This window comes from Carcharodon carcharias, chromosome 7 (genome assembly GCF_017639515.1).
Source record: "Carcharodon carcharias isolate sCarCar2 chromosome 7, sCarCar2.pri, whole genome shotgun sequence".
In the NCBI taxonomy this organism is placed as follows: Eukaryota; Metazoa; Chordata; class Chondrichthyes; order Lamniformes; family Lamnidae; genus Carcharodon; species Carcharodon carcharias.
The window spans coordinates 23,894,528-23,910,726 of NC_054473.1; the positions used below are offsets into that span (position 1 = coordinate 23,894,528).

General features: G+C 41.9%; 1 protein-coding gene across 2 annotated transcripts in view; it reads right to left on the reverse strand.

The window, feature by feature from the left end:
- Positions 1-2,054: 2,054 nt before the first annotated feature.
- Positions 2,055-16,199, reverse strand: part of LOC121280236 (interactor of HORMAD1 protein 1) — a 33,092-nt gene continuing 18,947 nt past the window's right edge. For both annotated transcript variants that reach the window (XM_041192012.1, XM_041192013.1), the window contains exon 7: positions 2,055-4,024. In XM_041192012.1, the coding sequence (XP_041047946.1) occupies positions 2,666-4,024 (1,359 nt within the window). In that variant the 3' untranslated portion in view covers positions 2,055-2,665. The remainder of the gene's footprint in view (positions 4,025-16,199) is intronic.

Consider the following 16,199-nt stretch of genomic DNA (forward strand, 5'->3'; position numbering starts at 1 on the left):
TCAAAGGCCGGTCCGGACACCCTTCATGTTCTTAACCAAATGGGTCCCCGGGATCAGTTTTACTCCACACATTATTTAGTTACCTTTTCTCCTTGTGTCACTGGGCCTTTTTCCTTTTGGCCCCCTTTTTGGGCCTGCTCTTTTTGTCCACCAATCATTCTGGTTCCCAGTGCCCTGCTGTTATCACCAAATCTGAAAGCCAACATGCCTCAGGCATTTTTGGACACTAGAATTACTTCCGAGATGCGTGGGTACAAATGTAGACTGCACAGATTTGATTGGTTCAATCAATATCTAATTTATTGTCCCTTGTAACACAGTGCTAGTTCTTCAATTAAATCAAGCCCCCCTATTTACTTACCACTACTCGTTCAGGGGGTCTTCTGGCAATGGAGTAGGTCCATTACAGTAGGTGACCAGCCTGCTGTTGCTTTCCACTTGTCTGCAGACCCGATGTCTTCTTGATATTTCCCCCCTCTCTGCTCATATGGGGCCTTTGCTGCATTAAGACATTACTGTTTTTCAACCTTGCTTTTTTGCCATCTCAGCAGTTTGTTGTTTTTCAAGTGTCTATACGTAAGCAGTTGCTTCTCATGACCACAGTAACACAATCAATTGTTGCCTGATCCACTAATGCAATTAATTGTCTCAGGACTCAGTAACACAATCGACTGCCATTGTTTGGCCAGGACAAGCAATGTAGCAATATCCATTTGTTTCTACATCAAATTCCACATCCCAATTGCAAACTGCTGAGGCCAGTAAATCTGTGATCAGTTTTGACCAATCCATAAGTTTGCTGAATTCAATGGCGTCCTACAGCACCACCATCCCGCACCCACCCACCCCCCACCCCCCCCCAGACTGGTCCCAGCAATCTCACTCCACACACTTTCATCCCGGTGACTCCAACAACAATCCTTCCATTAAATCCTCCACTGCAGTACCAGCAATGGCCATGGCTCCCAGTGGCGCTGCCAGTACTGGAGAGCTGCTCACCTTTGATTGGCTGGCAGCTCTCAGAGGCGAGGCATTCGCTCTAGAAGATAAAACCTGGTGGGAAATTGGTCCTGGGGTTGCCTATTTGGGACTTAATCCAAATGGGGTTCCTGTAAATGGCCAGGGCAGGGCTGTCACCAGCCCATGGATAGGCCAACCATTGCCACTATTAAATTTTGGCCTGTTTTTTAAGATGATGTCACCAAGGCACAGCGTGTAGATTACAATTAGGAGGAGGAGGGCCAAGGATTCAGGTAACCTGTGCCCACTCATCTGTGCTTGAGTGAACCTGTGATATTAATTCAACTTTTTCTTGATTCATGCCCAGTATACTAGTGCCTTCTATATTGCTTGCACAGTTCTTTTCCTTTGGCAGTCAGTTACATAGGACATAGTCAGTTACAAGGCTATGGGCCAAGTGCTGGTAAATGGGATTAGGTGGTAGGTCAGGTGTTTTTCACATGTCGGTGCAGACCTTTCAAGCAGACTTGATGGGCCAAAGGGCCTCTTCTACACTGTATGATAGGAAAGCTTGAAAGGAGAAAACACTTATTCGTTCCATCAAGCTTACTATAGGCCATGTAAAATCTGGCCTATCATGCACTCTATCCTCTTCAATGCATTAACAACAGTGGAGGATTGTTAACAATCCCCTGTGCCCCAGAAGCAATTTTTAAAAGCTGGAAAGGACTGTCAAGATCAGGTTATATAGTCGCTAAAACTAAGATCAGAAAAGAAATAACAGATCCTGTGCCAGGCAGTAAAAATAACTTTTCACTAAAAAAACTCTATCAGCTACTTAATGTATCAGATAATCTAATTTTTCTTAATTCCTTTGCTTAATACAGATTGAAGTTTATTATTTTTTAAACATAGACTGGGATTTTCCGGCCCTGCCACGGCGGCACCCACCGCAGGGGATGCAGCGGCCCAGACACAAGTCCATTGACTTTCGGCAGGACCGGATGATCCCAGTGGTGGGCGGGGCCAGAAAATCCCAACCATAAAATTATCTCACACATACACTTTTGATAACATTTCAGATACAACATGAGTAGGAAATATTAGCCTTCTACTTCCTTTAATGGACTACTACTGGATATAATGGAAGTAGTTTCCAGCAGTAGTTTGACAACTGCAAAATGTCAGAAGTACAATGTGCAATATAAAGGCCAAAGTACAAAACAGAAATGCACCACCAGTCAAGTGGAAGGTACACAACAGCCCAGGTCAGTAAGACACTGGCAAACTAATGCTAGGTATAAATAAAATAGTGAATACAAAAAAAGTGATAGTGTATCAATAGTGAAACCAATTAGAGGACAAAATTCAGAAAAAATAATTAGTTTGTAACGCACAGGATTTCATTAACGATAAGTACTTCAAAGAAATTAAAAGCACCAATGCTGTGAAAACAGTTACAATTACAGCTATTTTCAACAGCAAACAATTCTTACTTGTTACAATGGATTAATTTCTAAAGCAATAAGCTAAGACAGACATTAAATTGTAGGGATATGGTATATTTAGCATAAATTAATGTGAACAAAATGTGATCTGTAAAATAATGCAATTTTCACAGTAAAATTAATTTATTTCATATTTTTGTCATTCTTCCTTTTTTTGAAAAATATTGAGATTTGATGGAGTAAAAGCTATATATATCCTAATCAGAATCATCACTGCTGTCAAAAAGGTTAAGCTGCGTTTTGTTTTGTGCTTCCTTTCCAAATAAAGGATTTGGTAGATTATCATAGGAGCTCTCTTGAGTTAGACTTAAAGGGCTAAACCATGACTGAAACTTATGTTCAGATTCCATACCATTCTGCAAACAATTCTCTTGTAAGGAGTTAGGAGGATGCTGTGAAAGATTTCTATTAGCTCCTTTCGGAATCTCTTTCCTTACATTCTGCTGTTGTGGGTAATTTCCCTTTTTTACATGTCCCTGCCAGCTCCCATCTCTCACAGAGAGTCCTTCAAGAGGGTGTCTTCGCTTTTCACAAGAAGCATTGCCAAATGCTTTCTTCTCACTCATTTTTATTTGTCTCTGGGTGACTGCCTTAATCTTCGGTTTATCCAAAGCAGTTTGTTTCATGATGATATCCTTGGTCTTTGATTTATCTGGTGCTTTGATGATGTTTTCCTTTTTCTTACTGTGTGTAACGTAGGTGGTTCTTCTTTTAGTACAGCATCTTCCAGTTGCCATCTTTCTGCCTGCAACAGCACTATAATCTCTCCTTGTATTGTTACTCTTCTTATTTATGTCCTGCCACATATTCTGATCAAATTTATATTTTACACTTGGATTGAAGGTTATAGGACCCCATTTGTTTTCTTTGTCATTGTGATGTATTTTCTGAATACTGTGCTGTTCAGGTGCATTGGAAGTACAGGGTGATTTGCTCCTTGAGCCATTCTGGTATTCAGCCAATTTGACATCAGCATGGGAAAGAGTTTTACTTGGCAAAACCTCCCTTTGCGCAACTTGATTGATGGGACATGCAGATATTATGTGGTTTGAATTTGTTGCAGTAGAACATGGTGAAGTGACTTCAGCCTTGCCTCTACATGAAGACATGGCATTAAGTTCATGAACGAAAGTGCACTGCCCCATCCTGGCAGCCTCTGGTAAAGTTTTCTGGTGAACATTCAGATGATTACTGCTACTTTCTGCACATACAGCTTTGGTGTCAGGAAGTTGGTAGTTGTCCATTAGTACTGGTTGAGGTTGGAATGATGTTCTGCAAACTCTTGTGCTTTCATAATAAGCCTTCTTCCTACTGACAATGACATTTGAACAAGGAGTTGTTTGTGTCATATTGTTCTGCACCTGGATAATAGGGCTTGTTTTAGAAGTAAGTTTATGGAGTTCAGACAGGATTTCTTTAACCTGAAAGTGATCTTTAAACCAACTGAGCTGTTCATACATTTTCTGATGTTGTTGACATTGTGAATGTTGTATCCCATCCAGGCACTCCTGCATTAACTGTAGTTGAGTTCTAAGATTACTCACTTCCATCTCCTTCTGTAAGAGAAAAATCATAGTGTTCATGAAATTATGCTCTCCACAGTCCTAAATGCTAAATAAAGTCACATTCTTCTGGTGATGACTTATTTTTGGAACAATGCATAAAATTCCACTATGACTATCTGTTAACCATTATAACTCATTGATGCCCTAGATATAATTCCTAATTTCCTGTTTATTTCAACTAGCACTGGGTACACAAATTACCTTTGCTAAATAATAGAAAGGATATTTAAACTAAGGATATTTTTTAGACTTGGATGAAGACAGGCACTGACTGTAGTGTCTACAATCAGGGAAAGAATTTTACTGAACTATCATTGCCAGAGTATCACTTGCATTGGCTTCTCTTCCTGCTCCCACAGAATTACTTCTGGTGTCTCCCAAGAATCTATTCTTGGCCCCCTCATATTTTGCATCTATATGCTACCCTTCAGCAATATCATCCAAAAACACAGGCCAGAATTTTCTGTGGTGAGTCCATTATTCCACTGCTCAAGTTAGTTTTCACATATTGGCACCCAGCTTTACCTCACCACCATCCTTCTCGACTCCTCCAAGTCTTGTTCACCCATCACCACTGCTCGTTGGCCTATATTGAATCATTGCTTAAGTGGGAGCCAATTTTAAAACTTTCATACATGTTTTCAAATTCCGCATGGCCTCGCCCCTCCGCATCTCTGTAATCTCCTCCAGCCCCACAACTCTCCAAGGCAACTGTGCTCATCTAATTCTGGCTTGTCGCTTCAGTTGCTCCACCGCTGGAGGCCAGGTCTTCAGCTGCCTAAACCTTAATTCCTGGAATTCCCTCCCTAAATCTCTCTGCCTCTTTACCTCTATTTTCTCCTTTAAGATGCTCCTTTACATTTATCTCCATATGTATTTGGCAACAAATGAGCTGTGACAGGGGTGAAGTACAGAGATGGAAATAGGCAGTCTTGGTAGTGCGGTTGGAAGTTCATTTTGAGGTCAAATATGATACCAAGGTTGCAAAAAGTGTGTTTCAGCATCAGATGGTTCTCAGGGAGAGTGATAGAGTAGGTCACTAGGGAATGGAGTTTGTAGTGGGGACTGAAGAAAATGGCTTCTGTCTTCCCAATATTTAATTGGAGAAAATTTCTGCTTTTCCAGCACTTGATGTCGGACAAGCAGTCTGATAATTTAGCATTGTTCTGCTGAGGTAGCGTTCTGTCCCTATTAAGTCAAAGATTCTCACCTTTGTTTAGTAGTGGGCTGAAAGCAAGGTTTAATTATTCTTTAAACTTTGCAAATTGCAACACTTGTCAGTTTCAGACTGCAGCTCAGAAATACCCAGCATTTTAAGATCGCTTTGCAACGTTAACTGTGATATCCTAAATATGGGACTATGTGCATTCAGGGCCTGATGTTCCTGGAGCCTTACTGCGCTTCTGGAAATGTAGAAGCCATTGAACTAAAGAGAGAGGGCAGTGTGTTCTTGGGACTAGAAACAGCCAAAACAGACCAGAATTAAAAGTGCACGAGTAACATGACTTCTTTTATTAAACAGCTTCTTCAGACTCTCTGCTTCTGCTTGCATAGTCCCTCTGATGGTACACTTCTGTATGGTATCTTCAAGAGAACAAAACACATACATTGCACTTTTCAAAACACTAATATGCTACATGCCTCCACTTCTTAATAAATGAGAAACATAACATGTTTCAATGATTCATCTCCAAAGTGTAAACAATAAACTTAAGCATAACTTGAACATTCAACTTATTACAAATTCTAACTTTTGTATTAATTTAAAAATGCACTCAGTTATATACAATGTTATGAGGGATTTGTCCACCAGTTGAAAATAGTTCACTTCGTAACAATCACCTAAGTATGGTGAACATTTTCTCTCATGAAAAGGATAGCATCTAACCTCAGATGTGGTCTCATTTGACTCAAATTCTTCATCTGAGATGTCAATGTTGGATTCAATGCTTATGAATGGTGTTTTCAATGCTTTGAAGAATGATGTGTTTTATGTGATGGTTTGTGAACCATGCTCAGCAGTGATCATTGATCCTTTTGTGTTGGTCAGAACAAATGGCTGGATATCATAAGGGGTTGTTTGCTTTCCAACATGACCATCAAGTTTCACAAGCACTTTGTCTCCTGGCTTTAATGGTGTAGCTCTGAATTTCATGTTTCATTCTGCACTTACTCTCATGCAATGCTTCTGTTCTTGATCCTGTTCATGTTGATCATTAGCTCAGAAAGACGCGTGTGTATAGGATGTGCAAAGATGAGTAAAGCTGGAGGCTTTCCAGTAGTCAAATGACAAGTCGCTCCTTAATTGCGAATAAAACAATATAGCTCTTGCTTCCATGAATTGCTCTCAGCTGTAGCTGTACATAGTTTTTTCACAGTACACGTAAATCTCTTAACTAATGCATTAGCTCTTGCCCAATGGGGTGTGATCTTTTGATGAGTGAAACCTAGATAGTTCACAAATTTACTGAACTCATGGCATTGAATGGGGGTTCACTGTCACTTCTCAACATTTGAGGGATTCCATACAAGGCGAAAATCTGGTCAAGCTTTGGGATGACTCTTTTTGTTGAGGTAGACATAACTATTTCCACAACTGGGAATCTGCTGTAGTCATTGTAGTAGTAGGGTCTGGTACATAAGGGGTTAATGTGGGACTGAGTAAAGTACCGCCCACAAAGTGATTTAAGAAGGCACATGACTCAGAATCAGGATCAGTCTGGAGGTGGACAGAGATGGGGCAAGACCTAGGCTGGAGCCAGCTCCATACCTGTACCCACTACTGTAAATATGTACATAGTTATGAGTTGTTAATAAAGACTTGCTGTTAATATACTCAAGACTACGAAGCTACTTCATGGTGTCCAAAGCAGGATTCTTCATGGTGGCAGCATAGGCATCAAACCCTCAACTTCACAAGAATGCTGAGAAACTAAGAAAAAGGACACCTTCAATGGATTCTGCACTGAACCTAACTCCCAACTGAAGCTGCAGAGCTGAGAAAACTCACCAGAAAAAAAAAGCAAAAGCTACAGAGACAGAAGAACCTGGAAGCAAACAAGAAACGTAGAAGTCTTACTCAAGCAGAATACTCAATTTAATCTTCCTTGGAAGTCCAGCTTCAGCAAGCAGAGCTCACAGCCTGCAAGGGTGAGATAAAATTTTTAAATTCCAGGCCAGCTTGTCCTGAGGATCCCTTTTTAAGTCATTCAGTGAGAAGCACTATTTGAAAGCAACTGGTTGCTAAACCTGATCCCAGACTCCGAGCCTCAACACGTGGCTCCGAAGCCCGGCAGAAAAATTAATCATTAATAATCAATTTTGTCCATTCTGGGTACCTCACGATCGTTCAAGTTTGGAAACAGCAAGCCCGAGGTTCTTTTCCAAGAGTTCCAACTTGTAAGATGATACCGCTGAATGAACGAAGTTAGCAGCCAGCCAACCTACACCAGCATTGTGGTCCGTTCTTCTTCAGGCAGAATCATGCCGCTACCATTTTGAAGAGCCCACCAAAGACTGGCAAGCACAGGAAGATCCTTTGTTCGGCAGTAACCAGCGGCATCATCTTGGAAGACTGCAGTCTCTTAAAGCTGTACCCACACTCTTTAAAATAATCAAAAATAGATTGCAATTTCACACTCCCAGTTCCATTGGGATTCACCGGTGGCCCAGACCAGTCACACAAATGGTGTCTTTGGAAGAGAAGATCTTTAAGATACAGCATTGCTGTGGGTCTAAATAAAAAAACTTCTTTACGTGATTGGGCCAATAGCAGACAAAATCATTACACAGCTAGCTATTGAAGAATCATCTTCGAAATTTGAAAATGTTTTGAAATCCTTTGACGTCTATTTCAACTTGAGATCCAATAAAATACTGAAGAGAGCTAAATTTAATAAGAGAGTCCAGATCCCTGGGGAATATGTCGATTCTTCATTAACAATCTCTATAGGATGGCAGATATGGTGATTTGAAGTCCAAGCTCATATGAGACAGAGTAGTGGTGGGTGTTGCAGACGATTCACTCTCTAACCTCCTACAAGCTAAGGTTGACCTTACCCTCAACAAGGCTATCCAGCTAACTAGACTGTCTGAGCTATGTGAACAACACAGGACCATCCTAAGGGGAGAGAACACTTCACGGGGCAAAAATCAACCCTCTGTCCACCAAATCAAGTCACAAGGACGCAGGGACTGCTCAAGTCAGGGAACACCCTGAATTGTCCAGCAGAGTGACCTTGCCAGCTCTGTGTTGTGAAGCACCCTCACAGGAAAGATCTGTGTCCTCTGAGTACTGTCCAATGCTTCCACTTAAAAAACAGGGACATTTTGGTAAACTGGATGTCAAACCCCAGCACCGCACAGACATCCCAAAGGTCATCCACGAGGTCGAGACTGAAGACCCAGAAGGCACACAGCCGTTCTTCTTGGGGGACATCAGAGAATGCAGTTCTTCATTTTGGAATGCTGATATCCTGGTAAATGGCCACTTAACAAATTTTATATTAGATTCAGGTGCTAGCATGACAGTCCTGTCAGACAAGGAAACTTGGCTCCAAGGCCTTTGAATTCGTACGACACACTTCGCTGCATGGAGCGGGGGGAATCCCATTCCCAGTCAATGGCATGATCCTTGAACTACTGAGGTGTGATGACAAATAAACTTTTGAGCTGATATATGTCATCCACAATCAGCCTTTCTCTCTTCTGAGCAGAGATGCCTGCGTCACCCTCGATCTTCTCCAACCTGCAGAAGATGCCAATTCTACCAGTCATTAGCCAGACAGAACAGCACGGTCCTGAGTCCTTAAACACTGATTTCACCTGCGATCCCGCTTATCTTATTGCAGTGCAGGTTTGTCCATCATTATTCCAGACCCAGAAGTCCCCGATGGTCAGATCAACCTAACACACACGAGATTACCACTGAATCTCTGATGGAAGTGTTACCAGGGAAGGATCAACAGCCTGAGGAGCCTCTATCTCCAACTACAATGATGGTACAGTCAGTAGGCATGCCAACCCAGGTGCACAAACAGCAACATCCAACCAGCTTACCAAAACCACAAGGGATGCTGGAACCTGGTAGCAGTTATGCACAATCAACAACAAAATGCAAGGTGAGCATGCTACTCAATCTTCTCGCCACAGGAACGCTCTTCCTTAGCTTCAGAGAGAATCCAGACCGCCTAAAAGGAAACGAAAGAAGAAAAACGCAGCCAAACAGATGAATATCATTTTCATTCACTTCTCAAAAAATGATCAAGTGTAACAACATCCATTCCCCACCAAACCAAGCAGGCATGGTTTAACATCAAGCAATGGAAGAAACAGATGAAGCCATGCTCAAACCAGTCATCCCCCAAGCCAACAACAAGAATAAGAACCACCAGAGCCTACCATCCTCCTGACAAATGAGATGTGGAAGGGTTATAAGGCTTCCAGACCACCAGAACATTTAACTTCAAGTAATTGAAGGAGGGGAGATGGGGTAGTGGGAATGTTGTTAATGTTAATACTGTAATAGCAATAATTTTAGAATTGCATTCATGTTGTAACAATAAGATTAGTGCACAAGACTTATAGCAATGTAAGCCATGGAAATAAACTAAAGTAACTGTATATCCATGGGATAAAGACTTTGGGGTAGGTGTAGTAGTAGAGTCTGATAGATAAAAGGCTAGTGTGGGACTGACTATAGTGTCATCCACACAGTGATGTAAGAAGGCACATGACCCAGAGCCAGGGTCAGTCTAGAGATGGGTAAAGACCTAGACTGGAGTCAGCTTCGTACCTGTCCTTCTATTATAAATATATACTTAGTTTTATGAGTTGTTAATAAAGACTTGCTGTTAATATACTCAAGACTTACGCAGCCTACTTCATGGTATCCGAAACAGGATTCTTCAATCATCAGTGTCAACAAGCAGGTGTGGGCAAGTGGGCAAATCTGTGAAATCAATGCTAACCTCAATCCATGGATAGAGGATCACAAAGATTTGACATTGTGGTTGCTTGACATAGCAAATACTGATTGAATTTGTGCTCTACCATATGGTCAATTCCTGGGAACCATGCCTTTTCCTATGGAGTTCATTGGTTTTGACAATTTCCTGGTGACCTTCCTGTGCTTTATCAACCACACATTCCCTCAATGATTGTGGAATGACAAAGCTTTGCGGATGGGGTGCCCCCCACATGCCATCTGTTACTTGTTCATGTTGTTCTTTTCAGAGTGCTTACCCATGTCCTGCTATTATCACATTCTAATTTCTTTCCTTAATGCCACTATCAGCACCTCCTTTAGCCCTTACCACTACCATTAACATCCCCTTTGTCCTCTTGTTCATGACATCTTTGTCAATATCTCCTGTACCCCCACATATCGTTGGCCTTCTATCCAGCTTCACCTGCTCCACCCTCCCCCCCCCGCCTTAAACAGTATAAATTTCATCACATTTTTACTTCTCTTTAGCTCTGAAGAAGTCATACGGACTCGAAACATTAACTCTGTTTATCTCTCCACAAATGCTGTTAGACTACTGAGTTTTTCCAGAATTTTCTGTTTTTGTTGTGAATGACAATGCAGTTGTGTAACACGATATCAGATGTAATTGTAACAGTGAGCTCGTTTTGAACATTATAAAGACCTTGTAGTATGTGAGCAATTTTGTTTCTAGTCACTCTTTTGATCACAACTTTTCAGTTTTGTGATTCCATAACCGTCATACATAGTTGTAATGCCTCATCTTGTTTTGTTGTTGCTTTGATGTCAGCTAGTTTTAGCCACTTTGACACCGCATTTAGGCTTACGTAGTTAAGATATTGTTTGGCAACCTTTTCCTCATGATTAGTAGACTGACTGTTCACAACAGGCATTGCGGAAGTTAGTCCACTGGGTTGCACTTGCCTAGCTGATACTCAACATAGAACTCGTACTCTTGTAGTTTGAGTATCCAGCATTCTGTTCAAGTAGGTGGTTTGCAATGTGGATTGTTGTTGAACAAGCTTACAAGCAAGGTCTATGATCGGTTAAGACTTCAAATTAACTTCCATACAAATAGAGACGTGATTGAAAGAACTTCTCTCTCTTGTTTGTGAATAACGTTGCTCTATGGGTGTTAACGATCGTCTTGCTATCACAACTATTGATGGTTTCCCTGACTTGTCTTTTTTCACGAGAATTGCACCTAAGCCAACTGCACTTGCATCCACGATGAGCTGAGGTGGGTGGTTTTCTCAAGGCCGAAACAGGCATTTATGCAACTTGATGATAACCACTGTTTTATTTGACGTGCAGTCTGTTTGTATGATGGGTCCACAACCACTTGGTCAGATCTCTTATCAGATTGCATAGGAGGGCAGATAGCATAGCAAGGTCAGGAGTGAAACAACTACAGTCTGTGATGAGTCCTAGCAGACTCAAGACTGTTTGTCAGACATGTTTGTAGGATCTGCAACATTTGCAATGGCTTCTTCTTCCATGGATCAGGTGATACTACTTCATCACTGAACACATGGCTAAAGAATTTGATTCTGTTTTCATTGAACAAGCACTTGTCTTTGTTCAGGTGAGATTACATTGCGTAAAGTGTTGTAGATGTGTCTCAGTTCACTTTTGGTGCGACCATGGATGAGAATGTCATCACTGATGTTCAGCGTGCCTTCAAATCCTTGAAGTGCAGACTGAATCATGTGTTGAAATACATCAGCCACTGATTTGACTCCAGTCTTGAGCATCTTGTATCGAAAAAGATAAATATGAGTGTAGAATACCGTAAGATACTTCGATTCTTCTGCAAGCTTGATTTCATGGCAGCTAACATTGAGGTCAAGTTTAGCCAAGAGTTTAGCACCATGCACTTTTTCTATGATATCATCAATTGTTGGTGTCTAGTGTCTTTCCCATTGTATGGCTTAGTTTGGTGACCTGTGACAAATATCTACTTCACGGTTCATGTTAATATTTTAGAAGTAATTTTTTAGTTCTGAGAAGATTAAAGTTAAGCTGAAGAAAATGGGATAAGTACAACTGAAGCTACTTGGAGTATTTTTTTTTATTCATTCATGTGATGTAGGCATCGCTGGCTGGGCCAGCATTTAATGTCCACCCCTAATTGCCTTGAGAAGTTGGTGGTGAGCTGCCTTCTTGAACCGCTGCAGTTCATGTGGTGTAGGAACATCCACAGTGCTAACAGGATTTTGACCCAGCGACAGTGAAGGGACGGCGTTTTATTTCAAGTCAGGATGGTGAATGGTTTGGAGGGGAACTTCCAGGTGGTGTTTCTATGTGTCTGCTGCCCTTGTCCTTCTAGATGGTAGCAGTCATGGGTTTGGAAGGTGCTGCCTAAGGAGCCTTGACGAGTGCAGGCAGGGCATCTTGTAGATGGTACACACTGCTGCTACTGTGCATCGGTGGTGGGGGGAATGAATGTTTGTGGATGAGGTGCCAATCAAGTGGGCTGCTTTGTTCTGGATGGTGTCAAACTTCTTGATTGTCATTGGAACCGTATTCATCCAGGATATGGAGAATATTCCATCACACTCCTGACATGTGCCTTGTAGATGGTGGATAAGCTTTGGGGAGTCAGGAGGTGAGTTATTTTCCACAGAATTCCCAGCCTCTGACCCGCTCTCGTAGCCACAGTACTTATGTGTCTAGTCCAGCTCATTTTCTGGTCAGTGGTAACCCTTAGGATGTTAATAGTGGGGGAATTCAGTGATGGTAAAGCCATTGAATGTCATGGGGCGATGGTTAGTTTCTCTCTTGTTGGAGATGGTTATTGCCTGGCACTTCTGTGGCGTGAATATCACTTGCCACTTGTCAGCCCAAGACTGGATATTGTCCAGGTTTTGCTGCATTTGGACATGGACTGCTTCAGTATCTGAGGAGTCGGGAATGGTGCTGAACATTGTTCAATCATCATCAAACATCCCCATTTCTGACCTTATAATGGAAGGAATGTCATTGATGAAGCAGCTGAAGATGGTTGGGCTGAGGTTAATATCCTGAGGAACTCCTGCAATGATATCCTGGAACTGAGATGATTGACCTCCAACAACCACAACCATCTTCCTTTGTGCTAGGTATGTGTCTAATCAGCTCAGAGTTTTCCCCCTGATTCCCATTGACTCCAGTTTCATTAGAGCTCCTTGATGCCACACTCCATCCAATGCTGCCTTGATATCAAGGGCAGTTAGTCTCACCCCGCCTCTGGAGTTCAGCTCTTTTGTCCATGTTTAAACCAAGGCAGCAATGAGATCAGGAGCTGAGTGACCCTGGCAGAGCCCAAAGTGAGCATCAGTGAGCAGGTTATTGCTAAGCAAATGCCTCCTGATGGCATTGTTAATGACATGTAAGCAGTTAACAGCTAGAAAGGCCAGAGCCATAAAAAAAACAAGTGAGCTTACTTGGCTGGAGAGCTAGAGACGTGATGTCTACGTTGCTTGCAAACAAGTGCAATAAAGAGAGATATTTTGTTTTGGAAGTTAGAGCTAAATTAGTTTAAAAGCATTTAGTAAACCCTGAAAGACTGCATTATCATGGAGATAGGTGGATCTTATGAAGGTTCTCTGGTTTTATCTGTGTGTTTGCTAGGAGAGGATGTTGATTGCTGTTTGGTTTGCAGCTCAAAGGGAAGCCCTAGGAGCTGTTGATAGGCTCTAGGCAGTTTGGGTTCAAGAGAAGTCCCAGGGAGCTGAGAACGTGGTGGATTATCACTGGTTACATGCCAGGGCTCAAAGAAGCCTGAGGGCCATTTATAGCTCAGTGCAGCTGGGAGTCTGGAGTTCAGAGAAACCCAGGGGCAGGGCCAGCTTAGTTAAGTTAGTGGTCTGCGAAAGAGCTAGAAGTGTGCCAGTAATTAGAGATGGGAGTGCAGCTTTGTGATTTGTGTGGAACGCAGTCTCAGGAAAAGAGATTGAACCATTGGGAGGTGAGAAGTCATTGAGGCAGTCCAAGTGAGAACAACCTTTGAAGGAATTCAGAGGCTAGATCTACGAAAGTGAAGAGCTGAAATCTCTCCTGAGAGAGACAGAGTTTTACCGAGATATTGTGACTCACAGTGTTCAGACGTCTGAGTGGGTTGTTGAGAAATCCGTGGGATGTGTCTTGGTCACAAATACCATTTAATATTTAGTGCAGTGTATTCGGCTGCAGTTTTCCTATTAATTCACATATACCTCATGTTAACTCTGAATCTTATAGTATAAGATAGATATTGTAAATTATTTTACGTTTCTGACTTTGTACAGTAAAGTTTATTTTGTTTGTTTAAAACCGTGGAATCCTGTGGCTTTATTCTCTTAGTAAGTACCTAGGATTTCAGACTTTGTCTACTTTAAACAAAAAGTTACTGGTCCCTAACTGGATTGCATATCAATGCAGATTCCAATCTGGTTCTCACTTTTGCATTTTTTGATGACTTGTATGGGTGAGACCCAAGTGGTAGGTTCATCTCCAACTTTTTCAATAGTGTCAAGTAGACGCTGAAGTTCCCTCTCAGTCTGCTTCCTGACATGAAATGGTATTCATTGTTGTTAATGCACTACTGGAGGCACGTTGGAATCTATATGCAACTTGCATGTACCCCTTTCAGTTTCCTGATTCTAGTAAAGCGGTTAGCATACAATTCAAGAATGTTGTTGGCATTTTAGGAATCACGTATATGACGGCAATCACATGCAGATCTGTTGCTGTGTGGAAACTGATAAGCGTGTTACATTCTCCATATAAATACAGCCTAAATTCTGGCGTCTTTGAGTGAGATTGGCGTAGCAAAAGTGCCAAGAATTTTCAGTGGTTTGTCACTGTTGTAAGGGAAATTTTTTGTATTCCCTGGTTTGCAGAGAATGGGGCAATCCTGAAGTTTGTTGAATGTTTCGTCTCCCATGACACTGACAGATGCTCCTGTATCTATGACAGCATTGATGTCTGAGCAGCCAATGGTCACTGTCAAGTGGCTGTTTGCTGTGTCTGAAAAAGAGCACAGAAGTATATTGTGTCATCTGCCTCGACTTTGGCTACATTCTCTCACCCTTTTGCTGTGGTATGCATACATGGCACTCTTCTGTAGGTACCGGTCTTAGTAGCTAATTTTTCTGATGAGCGACAAACACAAACAAAGTGGTTGGGTTTTCCACAGGCTTTGCACTTCTTACTGGTAGGACATCCTGTCTGGTGTGGGTAAGCACCGTCACAGTGGAAACATTCTTTGGACAAGTTACAACTCTGTTTGTGAGACTGCTTTTATGCTTTGCAGGTGGTTTCTTGCCATGTGGGCAATGAATAGCATTCACGGAAGTTGAACTTGGAGTGCGGTTTTTGGCAGCCTCAACTTCAGTAGCTGTAGACTCTGAAAGAGATAGTGAACTTGCTAACTCCAACAGCTTTGTCAGCTTTCTGTCTTTCTCGAGTGTTTTTTTGGCGCAGTTGGCTAGAGAGACAACCTTCAATTACTTGTGTTTTTATTTTCCTATCAACATGTTCAACATCACCAAAGTCACACTTGGTTGCTAGTCGCCTCAAGCATGCAATATTGGCCAACTCTCTCAATTGCTTCTTGCTTCATGTGTCTGAAGATGATTGCTTCATGGATTGTGTTTTTCTTGGGCATGAAATAGGACATTAGTGCCTTTGTAGCTGACTCACAGACATTTTTGCTCAGGTGTAAGTGTTTCAAAAATATCTTCTAATTCTTCACTGCCATAGTGGAGGAGAAAGGCCTTTTCCCTTTTATCATCGCACGATGGCAAAACCTGCCACAGTACCTTCAAAATGTCGCAGCCACTTTTGCCAATGTGGGAATACAGAGGATGGCTCCAAATGTTCTGCAAAATGTGGTAGATTTGGCACAGACAATGCCATATTCACCAGCAATAGTGATGAAACTTGTTTGTAAAAGCTTTCCTGCTTGTTTGATCTGAGCTTGTGTGCCCCTGGAACAGACTGAGTGTTTCTCTAAGTGTGCAGCTTGAAACGCTATTTTCTCTGCAGGGAGTGAGTAAAACCCTTCATTCCTTCTTATTTTGTATTATCCTCATTTGTAGTGTGGGTTCTTAGGACTAGAAATGGCCAGAATTAAAAAGGCACGAGCAACATGGCTTCATTTATTAAAACAGCCCCTTCAGACTCTCTGCTTGTGCTTGTAGAGTTCCTCTGCTGGTA